This window comes from Pieris napi, chromosome 20 (assembly GCF_905475465.1).
Source record: "Pieris napi chromosome 20, ilPieNapi1.2, whole genome shotgun sequence".
In the NCBI taxonomy this organism is placed as follows: domain Eukaryota; kingdom Metazoa; phylum Arthropoda; class Insecta; order Lepidoptera; family Pieridae; genus Pieris; species Pieris napi.
This window is the reverse complement of record NC_062253.1, coordinates 11,199,929-11,218,037: the sequence shown is the minus strand read 5'-3', so window position 1 is coordinate 11,218,037 and position 18,109 is coordinate 11,199,929. Positions and strand designations below refer to the sequence as shown.

The window sequence follows — 18,109 nt, the reverse complement described above, 5'->3', positions numbered from 1 at the left end:
ATAAATATGTTAAACCGTTCTGTGACAATGGCTACTTTACCCCTCCACCCCTCCACCCTGTTTAACCTCCACACCCTAACCCATAAGCAATAACCAATCCTGCTTGAGACGGCTTTCATCACAACATATATTTCATTTAAGCTGATAGACTGACATGATTTATCGCAGTGATCCTTCGCATGACACCTCCGAATCCATGTAGTTTTATATCGCAAATGTCATTTACAGGAAGTTTTTATTTTCAATTGGTAGTTTTTATGTTTTTGGATATTGGATCCTCGTAAGTATAACTCTTATAATAATTACAGCGTAATGGTAGTGGGTCAGGAGCGCAAGGAAGGAGAAAGGGAAGACGAGGCACGCGCGCCGCACATTCATTTCCTCACGATATCCCAATAGTTTACGTGCCTATATCTCCAACCTAACCCCTCAGCTCAATGCTCACATATTTTAAGTTATCCTAGGCATTCCTTTGTTGTTCATATTGCTGGAAAATATTATGATAGAATAATACGGCATATAAGATACTTGCGTCTATTATATTATTGAACATAGGTATATAAAATGAACTTCATACTGTCAAACTAGCTCTGATATAGAATCATTTGATTGAGAAGAGAAATCATACAAAATATAAATTGTTGTTTTTAGTCTAGTCAAGTAAATATAAGTAAATCGTGAAGTTAAATATAGTACGATGCAATTTACCTGTTTTGGGAGTACAGAGGTAGTAAAATCTAAACAGAAGATGCAGGAACTAAACTACTAAACTAAATTAAGTATAAAATACGTATTTAAAAAAAACAAGTATAGTATATGTTAAATAAGTTATTGTGCTTAAAAAGTTTGATGACTACAAGCTTTGTAAATATTTAGGGTTTATTGAGGGTTTAAAATTAAAAAAAAAGAAAACTTACCAACGACATGTAATGTGACGAAGAATGAGCGTACGGGCTGCGTGGAGACCTGGCACTCGTAGACGCCGGCATCGCGTTGCTGGGCCCACTTGATCTGCAGCGTCCAGTCGTCGGTGTGCGGCGAGTGCGACGCTTGGAATCGCTGGTCGGATGTGTACGTATAACCGCCCACCGTCAAGATGTGTAGATCGCGGTGCCGGATCCATGACACCTGGAATGCACGACCCGCATGCTTTTTATCTGCATAACTCTAAATGGAGTTGCATTATTTCAAGTTCTTTAACTAGTTCCTGCGACCGCTTTCAGATTTAGTAAAAAGACTAAAGACTTTTGAAAATGATATAAGTAGTGTTTTTATTAATGGTGTTAACACTGGTCTGACACATTAAAAAAAAACTTTTTTGAGTTGAAGGTGATGGTAAAATCATTTCGGTTACACGACATTCTAAAAAGGGTAACATATGATTAATTCGTATTATTAAATTTAAACTACTGTGAATCTAGAGTGTTTCTCATTCATTACGTGTGATTTATGATCGAGAGGGATGCATTATGTGCATTCCCCATGTATCGGGTCCATCAATTATACGGCTTGTAATTTACAAATCCGATTACCAAAACAGGTTTAAAAACAAAGTAATAATAAATTCTTCAAGGCAAAAATTAGATGGTTGCTCCATTTTTATTCTTCATTATTTTATATATTGAATTATTTAATTTGCCACATAATCCATGGGCCGCTCCTCAATCGATGACAAATAAATAAAGTAATTAAAGATAAACGCTATGGAATCCCTTAGCTTAAATTTTTTAGTTTAGAATGAATATAAAATGTAAACAATTAGGCATATTCAGGTAAATAACTTATTTTTGTTTATTTATGACATGGCCTGTTTATGTGTTGATAATAATAGGTTGGGAGAGAAGAAATATATTATTTTTTCGGTAGATGGCAGTAGGGATTGATATCTCGTAAATTATAGATCAAGCCATAACAGATTTATGCTTCTGGTTAAGGTGACATATTTCGACACAAAAAGAAATCTTTTGCTATCTTTTGTTTGATCCATTCGGTTCTGATTCTGTTCTATTGCTGGGGTGTAAACATGGAAGTCAACAAAGAAAAAATACGGTACATTTTACAATCTATTATTAACTACATGTAAACTTATTGACATATATATATACGAGTGTACATACATATATCTTCGGAATCCTCATAGTCATGTTACATGGCTTACATAAATCTCAGGCAATAACTTGTAAATTTCAATATTTAAAGTAAACTTCACATGACAATAAGCTTCCACAAATCACCCGCTTTTTTTTTATTCGAAACATAGTTCATAGATATTTTTAGTTTATTGTTTTATTATCTATTTAGAAATATAAATGCATCGAAATATCTGGAATGTTGCTACAATCCAAAACATGCAAGTCTTGGCATAAGTTGGAAACAAACAAGACATAACAGGCTGCGCCACAACCGATACACAATCGAGTGATATTGTTGCGAACTATTCCTATTGTACGACATGGCAATACATGAAACTATCCGCTCTGCTATTTAAGGCAAATTTTCATTAAGGCGGCGTTGGAACGAGCCTCCCATACCTGTCGTAACTTAACCTATTTACTTCACATTCTCGATATTACTGCTTTATTGGATGATATAAATGAGTTATTGCGGTATCGATCTTACTGGTTGTTTTTGCTTCGAGAATCAAGGAACATCTTTTTTGTGATAAAAAACACTGGAGCACCACCGATTATCAAGTCATATTATTATATGAAGGCTGCACTAAGCCCGTGAATTATATTTGCCAATTTACAATTAAGGTTCGATATATTGTTGGAAATATAATGCTAAATATTTAGAGCTTTTAAGGTCACCATACAATATAAAATAGGAATACGAAGGTTTTAATCAAGAGGTCAACAATACCACAGGTTCACTAAATGCTGATTAACTGGACAGAACGCTTCACGCCCTTTTTTTTAATATTAAATTATACGTGTGTACAAGTCAAGCCAAAAACTACGCTTTGCGAATAGCAGAATACTAGCTAACTTTGGTAGTCCTGGCAATATTAAACACACTTGAAGACTTTAAATAATTGAAAAAAGTAATTTACGATAAATACAATTGTTATGTAAGCCATGGCGCGTGTAACAATCGGCACGCGACTTGAGCCTGTCAACTGCACTTTTCACACTTTTCGTATTGTTCAACATTAAATTTTTCACACGGCCAATAAACCTCGCCGAGCACCTGCTTTATGCTCGCTTCATGCCGTATTTGCACTTATTTACACGAGGAGCTTCAGTTAAAGGGAATTCACGGGATAAAATAGTAGTTAGGGTAGGTGCGGAATCTACTGTATGTTGGATATAACAACTTTTAAATCAAATTAAGTTTGCTTTTCAAGTTTGGTATGAGACTTGCAGTTAACTATGAATGATGGAAAAACTAACAAACTTGATTGGATAATTCAGATAAAGAGAGTCAGTATACTATTGAATGTTTTATACAAATTGGCAATTAGTTACTTCTCATAACACTTTAGTTTTCGTAGCCTTAGCAGGCTGCTTAGACTAAGACAAACTTTCTCCTGTGGCTTATTCAGTTTCCTCTGAAATTAACTTCGTATTAGCTAAGCTTATACTTTAGTTGTTATTGATTAAATGTTATTACGATAAACTTTCTCCTTAAAGTTCCTGTAATCTGAAACTTTCGAAGTGAACATGTATTTACTGAAATACTTTTCTTTAGTATACAAAGATTCTTTATTATTTATATTTAGACAATTCATAGATCACAGACATTAATGGTGGCTGACATAAAATAAAACATTAAACACATAAAAACACACAAAACAAATATACCCTTTCGTGCGTTTAAATATCTGTGTTGGTTAATTAAACAAATGCTACATAAATAGGACTCGCGTACTCACGCCAGCTACTGCCAGCTGCGGATGTGGTTTCGAGCAAATTAATATCGTTAATTACGTCCCCATTTGTACCGCCACCGCTCCACCACAACTACTTCACTCTCACCCGTCTTATATTAGCGATTGATTATAGTTACATGCACTATTTATGGACAGCTGGATAAATATTAGGAAAAGTATCGTAACACAAATGAGGCACAGTCCAAAAACATGTAATATACAGCCTTGAATCACACGCGGCGTCGATTTGGGCCACATCGACTTGCTCACGATATTTTTCATTCACTGTATATATGTGTATTTTTCATTTACTAAATTAAAAAGTATGAAAAGGCTCTCTTGGGTCATGTATTCTAATTTAATAATAATGGGTGTCAATAAGATTTCAAACATTTTCTTTTGAAATTTATGTCAGCAATTCCTAAGTGCGATATTGGTTCATGATGCGTGTATGCAACAGCTGTTGTCGCTAAAGCAGCTTACGTTGTGACAAGGGTACGGCGGCGAACAGACACAACGCTTGCTCTATTCGCAGTTCGGCCGCAGATTATTTAAATTTTTTATTCAGTAACTGGGATTGAATTTAGGTTTAAAGCAGATTATTCTCATAAAAAAACATATATGTATGTCAATACATGAGATTTTTTTATCAAACACGCCACCATCGTACGCTGCATTAAAGTCCGGCTACCAAAAAATTTTAAAGGCGTATTTGAAACGGGTCCACCGCTACTATTTCCCGAATCTCAGGAGGCAAGCTGTTGTAAAGAATCGCTCCGAAATAAGTTATATTTTTGAAAACGTTTATGATTTTAGGTAAATTTATGTGATTAGAGTTATGCCGGCTACGTATGGGATTGAAGTTAAATTTAATGCTTGTGTGTGTTAAGTTATTAAAAAAAAAATTAAACTTAAAATGCACATTGTGTATATTTATGCAACTGCTTGATGTTTATTAATTTAGTGTATTAACTTTACATTGGTAAAGTTTAAAGTAGTTTTTTTAATTATATTAAAAATTAAATTAGAATAATTGTTCACTATTTAAAGTATTATTCACACAAAAAAAAATATATATATAAGAATGTCCAACATTTCGTCCAACGTTTTATTATAGCAATGCGGGAAGAGATCGTGCCGAGACTGAGCCGTGCTGTGGTCCATAAGGTCACGTACAGACATGAGTATTTAATGAGTTTCATTGAATTTGTGGCATTGTCGTAAATTGCGCGAGTGTGTGCTCCCCCTTGCTCTCTCCGCGCCTGTAGCTACTCGAAGGCAATAAATTCACCAATTTAGTCAGTGGAGTTTACGAGCGGACGACGCAGTAAAGCCTTATCGCGAATATTGCATTATTTTATAAATTCATCAGAATCGATATCACGCTTTACTCTAACATAAAATCATATAGGTTTTGCATCTTAAGAACAGTTAATTAAATATAACTATCGAATTGGAGAGGCATAACATTTTTGCACAAAATAGACTAATTAACCGCTACCTCCACTATACTAAATAGGGTATTAAATCCTATATAAAAATATGTACTTACGAACATTCTGTTTTGTGCTAGTGTGCAATATTAAATAATTTTATCTTGTAAACGCAATATGCAAATTCTTATATTGTAATAAATATTTTGAACATCTAATGTTATTGTTAAGTTTCCATTTTGATTGTATTGTTAAAATTTAACTCAACATAAAACAATGATTAATAATTTAATAAAATTAACACGTATGTATAGTCACACCAAAACAGCCTTTAGGTCTATTCTGGAAGCGTCTCATCTGGATGCAGTTGGGAAGGTAGTTTTAATTAATGAATCGGTCATTTTCCGGTTGAAATGTATGCCCATACATATAAACTTGTGATTCCATAAGTTCTAAGTATATAATACGTGTAAATGTAAGTAAAGTAAAAAAAATATTTTACGTGACATTCAGCCGTATCTAAACGCTAATATCCGCATTATATGTGTGAGATACGCGCGTATCCGAGTAACGAGGTCAGATATGCGCCGAGAGGCGTGTCAAGGATTGCCGCGGGAGATATCGCGAGTTCGAATCGCGGTCTGGGCACGTTCATCTGCGGACGGATCATAACATTTATATTCAGATAAAACTGGTAAGATTCTCTGATTTGTATAACATCTACTTAGGCAAGTATCATTAATAAGACGCTTGGACGGTGACTGTTTTTGGCATTGTATCGGGATAATAAATAATTTTTTTTAAAGTTTAATTGTTCTGTTATTTAATTTGTCGTAATTTATGGTTGTTAATAAATAATCATTCAGGGTGAAATATTGCCTTCTAAATAATTTTTACCTCGATTAATATTTTAATGAAATTTTCCTGCAAGAAAAAACAGTAATTAAAAGTGACACAATCAGAGCTGGCTCTCAGTGCGCGTTCTCGTCGGAAGTGACGTAATTGATAGATAGTGTTGACGTCACCGAGCGAATTAATTAGACGTTACACTGACTGAGCGTAGCTGCTTGCATCATTCATAAAAAAATCGACGTACGACAACAATGGTTTTATGTGAAAAAGTTGTTTGCAGGTAAATACCGATTATTAGATAAGTTAAAGATGGATAGGAGACGGTATTCTGAACTCAATCAAGAGTTGCCTATGTCAATACAAATGTGATAGAAAAGAGATAACTTTATTTTAAAATAAAGAGGCGAATGTACTCGAGGAAATATTAAATGTCGAGAGGGGCAAAGGTCGGATACTTGATATTTTTGCTTCGTCTTCGAGTGTTCTCGGCTAATTAACCGGAAACTTTATTTATTTCCTCTCTTATTTCATTCAGTTTTACTAAACGTGAATATTGAATTATAGCAATGTGATAACTTGTGATCTAAAAACTACGTTAACAATTTAAGTAACCGTAACATAAAAAATATAATCTTGACAAAATATAGCCTTTACAAATTCACTAGGATGCCTGGAGATCTCTGAGCGATTAGATGTATTTGTTTTGAAATTGATATTGATATTTGCGATCATCATATAATGATGGAATATAATTGGTAGACTTTGTTTAATTAGAGACACGAGCCTAACTATATTGTATTGTCATAAGCGTCGCATATTTTCCTATTTATTATGAAAAAAAAGTAGAATGGTGGGTTTGTTAAATGTAACTTAATATTAGCAATAAAATAAGTTAGTTGTTTAGTTTAATGAATAATTGTGGCTTTAGTTGATACAAAATTGTAAAATCGTTATTTTATTAAACGAACTGAAACTAACTAATTATCTCAATCGACAGAGGATACTCTATTTTCAACTAATACAAAAAAATGTGTATAAAATAATTAAAATTCCGTTTGTGGTAAGTGAATCACGTTTGAAATCGATGCAACACTGCCAGGCTTTGGACCTGTTCTAGCCCTTTCTACTGCCATAGTTTACTTAAGTCACAGTGGGGAATGAAATGTATATGATAAATATGAATACGGTTTACTTTTGATACACCACCGCATACCACGTGAGTAATATTAGTCGCCTTGTAGAAATAACCACGTAAATAAACATCAAACCATATGCTGTTTCGAAGAATTTCATGAGTAAACCAAACTGTGTCAAATCGTACAAATATCTAGAGGTCGGGAAGGCACTTTGCGTGCTCCCGCAGTGTCCCAGAGCGACCTTTTGGGAATTATATCTGAAGGCTCGTATGGCAAATGTATGACAAATCACAACATACGAAAGGCTGACATATCACAAAACCCCATCGTGGGAACCCGTGCCAAAGTATTTCAATATATATTGATGATTTTCCATATCTCTCGCAACTCTTTTTGAAAGATAGGATACTTTCTAGTCTCCATATATACAAAATTCTCGTGTCTCAATGTTCGTGTCCATACTCCTCCGAAACGGCTCGACCGATTCTTATGACATTTTTATGCATATTCAGTAAGTCTGACTATCTATATTTCAAACCCCTAAATGATAATGTTTTTTTATATGATACAACATACAAAAATTCACACAAGTCCTAATTTTCACCCCTCTACGATCAACCTCTAATTTTTATTTGTTAATTAAAATCTTATGACTTGAACTCTGAGGTTTATATAGAGAAAAATTCGCAGAAAAACCTAAAAAGTTGTCATTCCAGAAAACCAAACAGTCTCTGGGGTAGCATAGCAAAATGTTCCATGTTGCTATGTACTAAAGAGGTAGGCTAAGTAAAATCACGTTAAGGAGAAATGAAGTTCACGGGGGCAGCTAGTATAATATAAATTTCACTATTTGTACCATTTCCAAACTCATATTATTGTTCTTTAAATAAGTAGTATTTAAATTCCATACGCTTTTTCAAGAATTGAAATCTCTCTTGCATGTAATTGGAATCGTAACAACTACGTCCGCTACGTCCGCTACGTGTGCTACGACTGCTACGGAATCTAGTGTCGTTACACATATTATACGAGTTCTAGATAGAGTCGTGTAATGGTTGTAGCATTTAAATATTTATATTCTGTATTACAAGAGTTATACATATATTGTTGTTGTGATGACTCCGTACGTTGGTAGTAATGGGGTGTCGAAATAATTATGCAATTTAAATATTAGGCTGTAATGGAGCTGACGTCATACGTATTTACCATCTTCCGAGGGCATTTTATATTTAGTGTGTTTGTGGTTTATGTCAGAATTTCTGTTGTTTGGTTTATACAGACTTTTAATGGTTAATTGTGTTGTGAACAACAGGTACGGGCGCAACACAAAGACCCCTCTGTCATTAGGGAAGCGGGATTATTCCGGTACGCTTAAAGACCACTTACGTAATAGGCAGATATGCACGGTGCTATGTTTGCATGACAATAGTTGACATGATCATCTGGCACAAATGCTACATTTGTGTATTTTATCTATAATTATAGTTCGTCATAACTAGTCGTACGTCGGCTTACAAGCAAATAAAATACAATGTATGATGTTTTCAGCTTAGGCCTCTCTCAGAGGAAGGGCGCGTAATAACTGCGTCCTTATGTCGCGATCAGTCTACGAAATTATCCGACAAGTAGAGGGCCAGCGCAAGCGGCCCGTGAAATTACTACTGACGATAAACGTTGTATCAAGTTTGAGTAGTTATATAAGTCGATGTATAACAGTAACAGTTACAGTACATTATGGGTTTTAAGATCCATATATACGAGGAGAGTTCAATAAATAGTGATAATGCGACACATTCTCCTTGAAAATAAAAATAATAATCAATTCTCTTTTGTTTTTTTTTTAAATAGAAGTCGTTTGTTTGCTTCGTATCAGGTTTTTTAAAAATGGATAAAAATTAAGTTGCATCGCTAACAAAATAACTGTTGGAAAAGATTTACCAAGAAGCTGGTAAATCAAGTCTTGAGTGCAACATCTGGGGTTCATGCTCCTCCATATTCTAGGTTGCGCGTTGGTGTGCTGAGTTTAAGCGGAGAAGCTAACTAACTTCCATCAACGCGGACCTCCACAAGGGACACGTAGTGACTGAAAAATGAATTCAAAAGCTAAAACATTGTCTTGGCGGATTTTTAGCTCGATTCATAGCTATGGACGAAACATGGCTTCACCATTGTGACCTGGAACGACCATGACTTGGAAGACATCCTCATCTACAATTCCGAAGAAATTTAAGGCAATTCCAACCGTCGGTAACATCATGAGTTGTTTTTTCTGGGACAACGAAGGGGTGGTAATAATCGAATATATTTGTCATAGAGCAAACAAAGTTGTGTGAGGAAATACGAAAGAAACGGTGAAGAAAACTCGCTAATGTTGTTTAGTTTCACTAAAATAACGCTACCATTCAAGAAACTGGCCTCGAATTGATGGAACATCCTCAATATTCACGGAATCGCTAGAACTAAGTCGACTAATTGTCATACTCATAATTTTTTACTGAACACCCCTAGTATATTTACTTTTTTGTCACTACTTCGCGATGCTAACACAAACAAAATAAAAACCAACTTGACAGCTCATTGGTCTAGTGGTAAGTACCCCTGACTGCGAATCCATAGGTCCCGGGTTCGATCCCCGGCTGAGACAAACCTCGATGTGATGAGCATTTGGTGTTGTGCTTAGGTCTTGGGTGTTCAAATATGTATTTATATGTCTATCTATCTATAATATGTATGTATATCCGTTGCCTAGTACCCATAACACAAGCTTCACCAGCTTAGCATGGGACTAGGTCAATTGTCCAATTATATTATTATTATTATTCTTATTATTAACTTACACTTAAAGCATTATTTGTTGCTATTTCATTATATTAATTACTATATTTTGATGGTACTATCCTTTAATGTACCCAACATTATTTATCTTAGGGATGATGGGGTACAATAAATTGGAAACCAGACGGGACTTATAGTTGGCCTACTAAGTACTGAAAGTCTTGAGTGGGGTGAAGGGGGTGAAGGGGTGTAGTGTGCAACTCAAGTGTACTCCAAGAATTTTGTACCTATGGGATATGTGCGACGCCGAAAGCCTAGATTATTTGCGATACCAAGGACTGGAACCAGTCTGTTGCACAGATCCCTGTTATCAAAGACGTTGCGCCTACTGAATGCTGTCTCCGACACTATCGACATATTTATATGTTCGCAGAGTGAATTCACAGTAGCAATATTGTGTATATTATGTGTATATATATTTAATATGTATTATATTTTATTAAATGTTTCTCGACATTATCGTATTGGCATAGTCTGTAAGGATAATGTATGTATTTCTGTAATAAATAAATAAATGAATAAATTTGAATCGTATGTTTTCCCCTGTGTCTAAAATTTTATATTCCTACCTAATTGCTATTTATGAATTAACATTGTTTTTTGGATATTCGCGGACTCTTGGCGGACCCATGCGGATTATTGTAAACAAAAAGTCCCCTCAGGATTGGTTATGTCTCCTTTAATAGCGAGGAAGTTGCATGGATCTGGTTAGCGCTGCGCCTGATTTCTAAGGTTCTCTTCTTATTTTCAAACATGTACATTATTTTTTACATATTTTACATGTCATTGATTGTCCTCGCTTTAACATGTGTGATGTTTGAGAGCATAAACAAAATAAATATAATAATAAATATTGATCTTTGTCGTTTGGAAATTAAAAAGAATTTTCCAAACAATACAATTGATAATAGTCGAATATCTGTTGGATAGCGTAGCGGCATTAAAGTCCTCGTGATATATTAGGAGGCCGCTCACGCTGGGCGCCGCATTATCCCGAAAGCATCTAGTCCCTAAATCCAAGGGTCGCTACATTAAAAATGTAGGTGAATTGTCCGCCCGGGACCTCCCAGACGGTCGGGACGAGACTACTCATTCCGAGCGGACACACGCGCACCTGATACACGTATTTATTTATGCTACGCGTAACACTCACGCACTTGTATCTCACAAGTTTGTTTGATTTATGACAGTTAAATTACAATCAGTTATATTAAGGCGTTTATATTCCGAAAAGTTCCGCGAAGCTTGGAGTAAGGAATAAATTTAAAATAATAATAAAAATGTGTGCGTGTACTAGGTGTACACACGTAAGAATTGAAACTTCTTCATGACCTTATTTTTCGAAAAATGATCTACTATATGCAACTTTACAGAAATTGGTTAAATAAAGTTAAATTAGATAAAGTTTAACAAAAGGCTTTTATTATCATAGACATGAATACAAATACAATTATTTCATTTTAACTTATTACTATACTACTATGTAGTACTAAGATTATTACAGAATTTCATTAATTGTAATATAATTATTAGTATTACTATCATTGTTATCGTTATTATATATTTTTGTTACTAATGTCTTCGAATCTCTTAGGATCAACAGTGGCAGGGACAAGAAAAAGATGGCGCGTAACCGAAAAATGTGACAAATGTGTGTAAATTTTTTTCCAACGCCGATAAAGAAGTTTGACTTCAAAAGATGGCGCGTAACGGAAAAATGTGACGCGTAACGAAAAAATGTTACACTAAATTTTTTTCCAACCCCGATAAAGAAGTTTCACTTCAATAATAAAAACTTTGTTCATGACAAGTAGGTTAGTTGTCTTTTATACATAAAATCTCGTCCAAAATTAGTGGAAAACGGTAAGTGTGGCAAGTTGGTCCCGAAAATCAGCGGCAATTGAAACTATTGTGCCGAGTCCTTTTGTCTCGAGAGAAATTTATCAACGCCTCCGCTATGATTGCACTTTTTAATTTTCGCTTTGCTTTGTACCTACTTTATGATTTCAAAGGAAACTTTAAAACGCTTCTTAAGTATTTGCTAATAGTAGTTTGACTGTACACCTTTTCACTAAAGAGAATGTTTACTGTTTATATCGCTTCAGCGTCGTGTTAATACGACTCAACAACATAATTGCACTTTATAAACTTGCCTCTTATTTAAAGCCGAAGCCGACACGGAACACAATAATACAGCGAAACTAATGAGCGCCACGCCTCCTGTTTACATAATAATATATTTGTAGGAGCATTAAGCCGAATTACCGTCATATGGAACTGTTTAGCGTATTTAATGAACTATGAATTTAAAACAAATTTACACAGAGCTGAAAGAGCAAATTATTATTAAGGCAAAAGATAAGGCGGCAATGATTCCACTCATAACTGACAGCCGTTTGTCACTTCGAACTAATTTCCTTCAACTAATCTAATTCCGCAATTTCATAAAGGATCAACTCACGGCCTTCAATCTGCGAGATGAAATTAGTCTAGATTTTTTTCAGTATCCACTAAGGAATCAAATATTCTATCTACGTTATGTAAGGCTTTCAGTTTTATTCGTGAGCACAGCTGGGTGATTGATGACTCGACGAGAAATAGGCAGAACTAACGCGTTATGAGCCGAAAGATGACGTGGCACTTACTCTGTTTTACGAGTTACTAATTCTCATTGAAACCGACAACTTTGCAATAATTCTACCCCAATCTATATAAACTTCTAAAATCTATAAAACTAGATACCGATGACCTACGCGAGCTCTACTTGGCCGATTAGCAAGGGGTAGCGTGTGATCGGTGAAGGTGGGGTTCTCTAGTTTCAGAGGCCTTACTTCAGCTCTCTGCGAACTATTAGAATAATAAGTAGCTAAAATATTTTATATTATTATACATTTTTTTAAATATCTATAAATGAGGAATATTGTTTTACTTTTCATTTAAATTAATCAAGATTCCTTCAAACTTTGACTCGGCTTACTTATGTCTGAGGTCAACTCAATTCTACAGAATTCAAATTCGGGTGTGTTCAAATCATCATCATAATAATCATCTCAGACTAGACTTGACACATCTTTATAATAATATATATGTTAAGTATAGTCTGTTTATAAAACAAGCTATGATCATATAGCCCCCCTAGACTATGGTTACATAAATATGGTTATGCACCATTCAATAAGAATGATTGTTCATTACGAATGCGAATTAGAATTGAATACTCGTGTACTGTTCCTGACCTTTCAGTGGTCACATTCAAGCCTATGTTGCTTTTAGTTTGTTCGTAGAGAAAGATCTAAAGTGATAAAGAAAAAATAGTCAAATAGTCAAAAACAAAAGCAGCAATAAAATATTTAACTCTCATTGATGAAAATTAGTTTCATCTAAAAGTCAATATTATTAAGAAAATAAGAATAACTGCGCTTGACCTACAACTGTAGAGGTTCGGTTAAAGTTGGAAATCGAACCAGTTTGTATATAGGCCGTGACCTGCCTCCGATTCTATTGGTTTTGCTGATTTTTCATCTTTTATAATATTTGAATCAATAGATATTTCTTAACTTTACGTAAATATATTTGTATGCCTTACCTGTATACAATATACCTTAACATAATTGATTGATCTAACTTCCATTACTAAATTGAAATTATCTATAACTGTTTTATAAATAAAATGATTTAGTTTAAATAATAACAATCACTATGAACGGACTTTACGAGAGCTATTTATTAAACTTCATAAAACATTTTAATTGGAAAACTTTGAGAAAAAATCGTGCTTACATATTGTCAAGAGGACGATAAAATTGTTAAGTTAGGTGAATGCGAAGGCAATCGTCCGAGAGAGAGATCGCCAACTTTACATACACGTCCCGTGGGGTCGCCTGCGTTCAACAACTTACTAACAATGGGCCTCTCTGTGTACTATACCACCGGTGTGTGTACGAAAGTCGTTATAACAGAATAACAATAACTCGTTCTCACTTTTTTATAGTTATTATACATAAGTTGGTATCGCACTTGGCAATTGCTAATATAGCACATATTTACATAGTGTAGCTGAGCCTGACAAGTTAAATCAGAAAACGTATCTCAAATATCTTAAGTATTTGCATAAGTGACTCGATGCGATGCGGAAATATTCGAGGGTCAATAAGTGCTCTTGGCGCTCAACCGTTTAATTTGTCTCGTATACATTTCTCGATAGGTTCTAGTGGTGAGATATGTTTGGGTCAGATAGCAGAAACCTATCGGGAACTATTGCAATGCACGTAAAGCCGAGATGGCTTTACGTTTTCTATAATTAAACGTTCTGCTCGTTTGCTTACATTGAATGGATTTAAAATGTGATTGATTGTAATTAATGTATTGGAATTACATATTACATTATTTTGGGGCATGGAAGCTCATGTATGTAGACTTCTATCATCATGATCGATCCGATATTGCATATAATGGGCCACTTGCCTTGCTATGTGCGCATGTATGTGATAGCAAAGGATTAGGAAACCATTTGTCACCGGGCGTCAAGATCCGCTTCGAGCCTGACTTGTGTCGCGGATTATGACGATCTGAGGCAGATGTCACTAAGTGAAATTGGTCACCGGAACTAATGTCTGCTGGCAGTATCTCGTAAATAGGGGACTATAAATACATAGTATTGTATCAATTCTAACCTAAGTTTAAAAAGCCTCGTCTTATATAGATTGCAATAAGAAAATGTCGCCCTAACTGTGTGGGCTTTAAGATACGATGAAGCACCAATGACTTTGTATTTTAAAGGAAGCTCTCGGTGCACTTAATATCGTTCGACGTAATCACACGAACGACACTTTGCACAGAAAATACATTGAAATACTTTATTTTAAAAAGGAAAAGCAACACCGACATCTTAAACACAAAATGCTACGTCAGGAAAGGGAAATTAAATTCAATAGGTTACGATTTTAAATATTTCATAAGGTTTGTATTGATTATTGAAGTTATAACATAATATTGTCTTAATGATGAAGTCAACAGTTTATCTCGTGTCGTAATTTCCCCTGAGCCGTCAGTTTGCGACTCTGTGGGGAAGTTACACTAATGTTTATTTGGACACAGCTCTAACGATCACGAGAATCTGAGTCCGAATCTAACGTTAACTTTTACTTAATGCTCGTGTAAACAAAAGTTTAGATTTAAGGACTATGTGAACTTATTTATTATGATTAAGAATCGATATGGGTCAACGCAGGGGAATCCGTGCTTATTCACTAGTTAGATAAAAAGCCGAATGTGCATTGGCCTCCACCCAAATTGAGCGTCGGGACAAAAACATCTCGTAGGTACGTGAGAGGGTTAACACGAGCGCGCACTCAGCTCGCCGGCGCAAGTGTTCATATGCCTGTTATTAATGATACGGTCTATAGGATCCGGCGTGACACATGGAAAAGGGAACTTATTTTTACAGCACGTGCGGGTTAAATGGGCCTTCTCATCACTGATATGTCTTTCGTTGAAGGCGAGGTCACTGTTCTCAGCAGTATATATTACATAAAAGGTATTCAGTAAATAAGCGACATAACAACGAAATTGCTCTTAAAACATTAACCACAGTGTGGTTTGATCCATTTTAATCACCGCAACATTATTGATGCTAAACTTTAAATATTCCTTTATTAGATTTGATTGTGAATAAATCTAAGATAATATCTACACTATAAATTCTTGGAAAGATGTAGATACTATCATCAAGATGCACGGGAACCGCAAATAGAACTGGACTCGTCAAAGGAAAATAGCGGGGCAGAGAATCGTTTGACACGTGGTGGTTGCCGGCTGGCGCTAGGTCCCTCAGACCTGATATAGGTTACAAGGTGCACACCGGCTCACATTCTAGCTTCTTATTGATTGTCGCCTCGCGCAGTCGCAGCGCACCTCAACCCTTAGCTAGTAATTCGTGTCCATTGAGCACTCTCTGCTTCACGTTATCTTTTTCCACTGTTTAAATAAGCAATGTATATTGAATTCGGAATTTTTCGTACACATTATAAATTTACTTGTCAGTTTATATTTAATCTTTATCTATTGTTAATACAGAATTGTTGTTTATACAGAATCGAGATATATCTTATCGAATTATAATTAAATTTATTCATGAAATGTATCAGAGAATAGATGTTACGTAACTCATTAAATTTAAGCTTATTCTATAGTTTAGACTCTACTACTCTGTACTCGGTACTCTAAGACATCCATTATATTGTCAGCAGCTATAGGTCAGGCGCGCAAATAATATTGTTTCTGAATAAATAACCGTAAGCTGATAGCTACTGAATATTAATGCCTTACAGACTTTTGTTGATGTTCAGCTTATGAGAAAGGTAATAATCAGTGTGTTTTGTATTATCCTCTATCCCTCTTAGACCACAATTAGTGTGTGATTAACCCTCGCGCATCCGACAAATAGAACCAGTTGCTGATTAGCGCTCTCAAATTAATTAGTATTTGTGATTACTGTCCAGTCGCCTGTGACGTTTATTGTCCGACTGTTAACCCATTATGTACTTCCATATTAGTCAATAGTGGTGAATATCTATACTCAGTTATGATGATAAAAGATAATATAAAATAACATGTACGTAATGTAAAATTATCACAGTTCTACTGCAAAGCGTAACAATATATGTCGATTGGTATGTATAACGTCTGTGAAGTGCTGCCAGTTTATATATTTACTCTTTTAATAAAAAAAGGAAAATTAATAGTAGTAGTAGTTATCATGTAAGATTTTTTTAAAATATTTGGAGCAAATCGATACTAATTACATAATTATAATTTCATTTACACGTTCGCAGACAAATTTAAAAACGTCAAGAGGAACCCGGTGTAAAGACTATGTGAAATCTGTCGGTTTTGTGTCTGCCCGCAGTGCACATGTGGCTCTTTGGGCAGTTTTAATTAAGCGTAGCCTCCTCTCCCACCTCATACCAGCTTACGAAAGATTTAAAAGGCTTAATCTAAGTTTTGTAGTCGTTTGTTTAAAGTCAACCACAAATAGTTTAGAATTTTCAGTCGAAAGTGTGCGTCAAGTGTAAGTAATTTAACATGAATTGTTATTCTTAAAACTTGAACATGATAACTAATAGAAACTAACCCCAATTATAAAACCAAATAAAATAACCATATTGAAAACCGATCAAAAAAACATCGTCCTGAATATTTTACTTTGACATAAATAATTTGGCGCAAAAATTTTTTTAGGAATTTCTGCTTCGAAAAACATTTGAATGTGATTCCGTTCCCAATAGGTTTTCCGGTTTAAAAATTAAGCATAAACCGTATCGATCTGGGCGGGCGGCGTTCGGAAGCTAATTTATAAGGCAATACAAATTGCAATTTCCGAAGCTGAGCAACTCTTTGAAACTCGCAAGTCGCACCCAAATTATTGCTTTGGAAACTCGCAGAAATTTTCGCACGAGGCGCCTTCTTCGGACTCGTAACTACACGCTACTTGCTACTCGACTACGATAACTGAATGTGTACAAAGTATACCGATGGCCCCGATGATAATAATGCCTTAAAATCGGCGATAAAGTATTCCATTTTAAAAACTAGAAAGGCGATGCCTTTTCAAGTCATACAGATGAACCAAATATTTTCACTTTCTCGAGTCAAGTGGTCAAGTAAAGCTATGCCTCGGGGGCGGAAAGCGGAGAATCGAGCAAACTTGTTGTTGAAATATTAGGATCACCTAAAATTCCTTGCAAAGAGCAAGCAAAATTAAATTCGCAAATGGACTGGCAGTGGAGCGTGCGAGAGAAATATTTCCTTTTCAGATATTTTAAGCGCGAAATCGTCGCGCTCACTTATAGGCTTTCTAATTGAGTTGCCGAAATGGGAATTCGAAACAAATTAAAGCTTTCTAATTTGAACAAATGAGAACTCCCACTCACTTTCACGCACTTTCCTCCTTTACGCCGAACCGTTACCGACTCACAAACAAT

General features: G+C 35.2%; 1 protein-coding gene across 6 annotated transcripts in view; it reads right to left on the bottom strand.

Annotated features, from left to right (window-relative positions):
* LOC125059562 (zwei Ig domain protein zig-8-like) overlaps positions 1-18,109 on the bottom strand; it is a 159,462-nt gene that overhangs the window by 13,340 nt on the left and 128,013 nt on the right. For all 6 annotated transcript variants that reach the window (XM_047664037.1, XM_047664038.1, XM_047664039.1 and 3 more), the window contains exon 4: positions 918-1,128. In XM_047664037.1, the coding sequence (XP_047519993.1) occupies positions 918-1,128 (211 nt within the window). The remainder of the gene's footprint in view (positions 1-917; positions 1,129-18,109) is intronic.